At 31.0% G+C, this 2,396-nt stretch overlaps 1 protein-coding gene across 1 annotated transcript in view; it reads left to right on the top strand.

Moving 5' to 3' along the window:
• Positions 1-1,788, top strand: part of LOC103193935 (NKG2-A/NKG2-B type II integral membrane protein-like) — an 82,338-nt gene extending 80,550 nt beyond the window's left edge. Inside the window, exons 5-6 of the mRNA XM_042780462.1 lie at positions 1,259-1,359; positions 1,677-1,788. Coding sequence (XP_042636396.1) covers positions 1,259-1,359; positions 1,677-1,788 — 213 coding nt within the window. The remainder of the gene's footprint in view (positions 1-1,258; positions 1,360-1,676) is intronic.
• Positions 1,789-2,396: the final 608 nt, after the last annotated feature.

Raw genomic sequence — 2,396 nt, 5'->3', positions numbered from 1 at the left:
TTCACTGAAGCGTTGAAACCTCAGACCAATTTAAGTTCCTGGTGGTGCATTGCTTAATTGCTTGACTGCTGACCAAAAGGTCAGCAGTTGGAACCCAGTACCCTCTTCATGGGGAGAAAGACGTGGCAATATGCTTCCATAAAGATTCATCTTTGAAAAACCTATGGAACAATAAGACTGTGTTCTATAGGATTGTATGACTTGTAATGTGCTAGGTGGCAAAGAGACCTTCTCCACTTTTAAATGTTATTGAGTTGATTTTCAGATGGTATTATAATCTTCTACTTCGGTAGAGATATTGCCTCGGAAGCCCAGAGAGTGGTCTCTATGAGTCAGAACTGACTCGATGGCAGTGAGTTTTTTTTTTTTTTTAATTATAATCTTTGTTTCTTTCATTAAATATGATCTAGAAGACTCATGAGGAGAAGGATATTCTACTGTATGTACTCATATTTCTGCTCTTTCCATTGTTCTTTCTTCCTTCTGATACTCCAAGTTTCTTTCTTACTCATTTCTTTTCTATTTGAAGAACTTTTTCAGTCAGGCTTAATGAGTAGTTTTGCCCATTGACAGATTCTTTTAGTTTTCCTACATCTGAGAATGCAGTGATTTCTGCTTCACATCTGAAAGGACAGTTTCACTAGATTTTGAATTCTTTCTATTTCTTTTGGTATACATTTCTTTGTGTGACACTGTCTTTCTAATTAAACCTCTACAAATACAAAGACTGGTAGAAGTGGGACTAGTCTAGTGAAGGATGGGTGTGGAACTCAGAAAACTGAAGTTTTGGCCTCCATGTCATTTATCTTCTCAGTATCATTATAAATACTATCATGATACTTTAATTTCCTTTACAAAGCCAAACTTAGAGAACCATAGTAGAAAAATACACTTTTTTTTTAAAGAAAGAGAACATCACAGTATCTAAAGACTTATTTAAATCCTTACTATGCTATTTTATTTTTAACTTAGCAACTATTTAGTTACATGAATTTAAAAAAATTGGCAACACCAGAAGAATAAAACTGTTAGGTATTAATATTTAAATAGTTATTTTTGAATCAAAGGAAAGTATATTTCTGATAATTTTGTACAATATGAAATGTAATTTTTAACTTTCCTGTATTTTAGTTTTAGAATCTGGCACTCTCATCTTCTGAAAATTAAAGATAAAGTGAAAGAAAGAACCTTTTGCAATTTAAATGTAATAGAAGTTTTCATAATGGTTATTAAAACAGAATTTCTTTTTGTTTTTTAGAAATTAATGATGTCTCTATCATTTGTTTCATGGATTGGACTCTCTCGTAAAAGCAGTGATTATCCATGGTTATGGATAGATGGCTCAATTTTCATATGTCTGTAAGTTTTTCTGAATAAAGTTATATAGAAGAAGAAAAAATACAAAAAAAATTTGGATAAGTAATATTAATAAATGTGCCTAAATTGAATTATGAACATGTAGAAAGAAATTTAAAATTCATGACATAAAATTTTAATATAAATAAATATTAGTTAAGAAGGAAGAACTCAGTGTTCATAATTATTACTAATATTTTATGAGAAATGTCACTAACTATTTTTATAATATTCTTCTATTAATGTTGCATAGGAAATGCTATTGTTTGTTGGACTGCCACGCAAAATATAATGGGTTTATGCATTTTTATTCATTACAGGGAAATAGAACCATCAAATGCTGCATATAATTGTGCTATGCTAGTCGAACATGGGCCACAGTCAGACAACTGTGAAACTTCAAAAAAATACATTTGTAAGCATGGATTTTGAGTGGAAACACTGAGCTTGAAATTCTTCAGGTGTGTTTATATTTCATGAAATGAAGGTAACAAGTCTGCAATATTTTTGTTTTGTTTCTTTAATTGTGCTTTGGGTGCAAAGGCTGCAAAAGTTTTATGATCAATTACATTGTTTGTTCAACTGGAAACTCCACATTTGGAACCCTCTTAGACTCTACCCTATTTGCTTCTCTCCTTGACTGATTTTCATCAGTGCCTTTTTTTCTGTAATAAACTGTAACCGTGAGTGTAACAACTTTCAATGTGTTCCACAGGTCTTTATTTTGTTCCATATATTTATATCTCTTTATAAATTTGTAACAGAACAAAAATATCTAAATTACTGTAGTCTTAAAAGAAATCTGAATATTTGGTTGTGTTAATGCTTTTTTAATTCACTGTCAAGAAACTTTGTATATTATTGGCCATTTGCATCTCAGTATAATTTTTAATAGTAGCTTAACAATTTCCAGAGTGAAAACTCTACTGAGGGTTGAGAATTTTGAATTGGTAGGCTGACAACCTCAGTAAATAGCCTCTATAGAGTGAAGAAAAACACTGGCAAGAAATTGTCAAATTAACTATTTCAAGACTCTGAGA

This window comes from Orycteropus afer, unplaced genomic scaffold, assembly GCF_000298275.1.
Source record: "Orycteropus afer afer isolate SDZICR_OR568_19922 unplaced genomic scaffold, OryAfe1.0 scaffold00040, whole genome shotgun sequence".
NCBI classification, from domain to species: domain Eukaryota; kingdom Metazoa; phylum Chordata; class Mammalia; order Tubulidentata; family Orycteropodidae; genus Orycteropus; species Orycteropus afer.
This window is presented reverse-complemented; position numbering and strand designations above follow the sequence as displayed.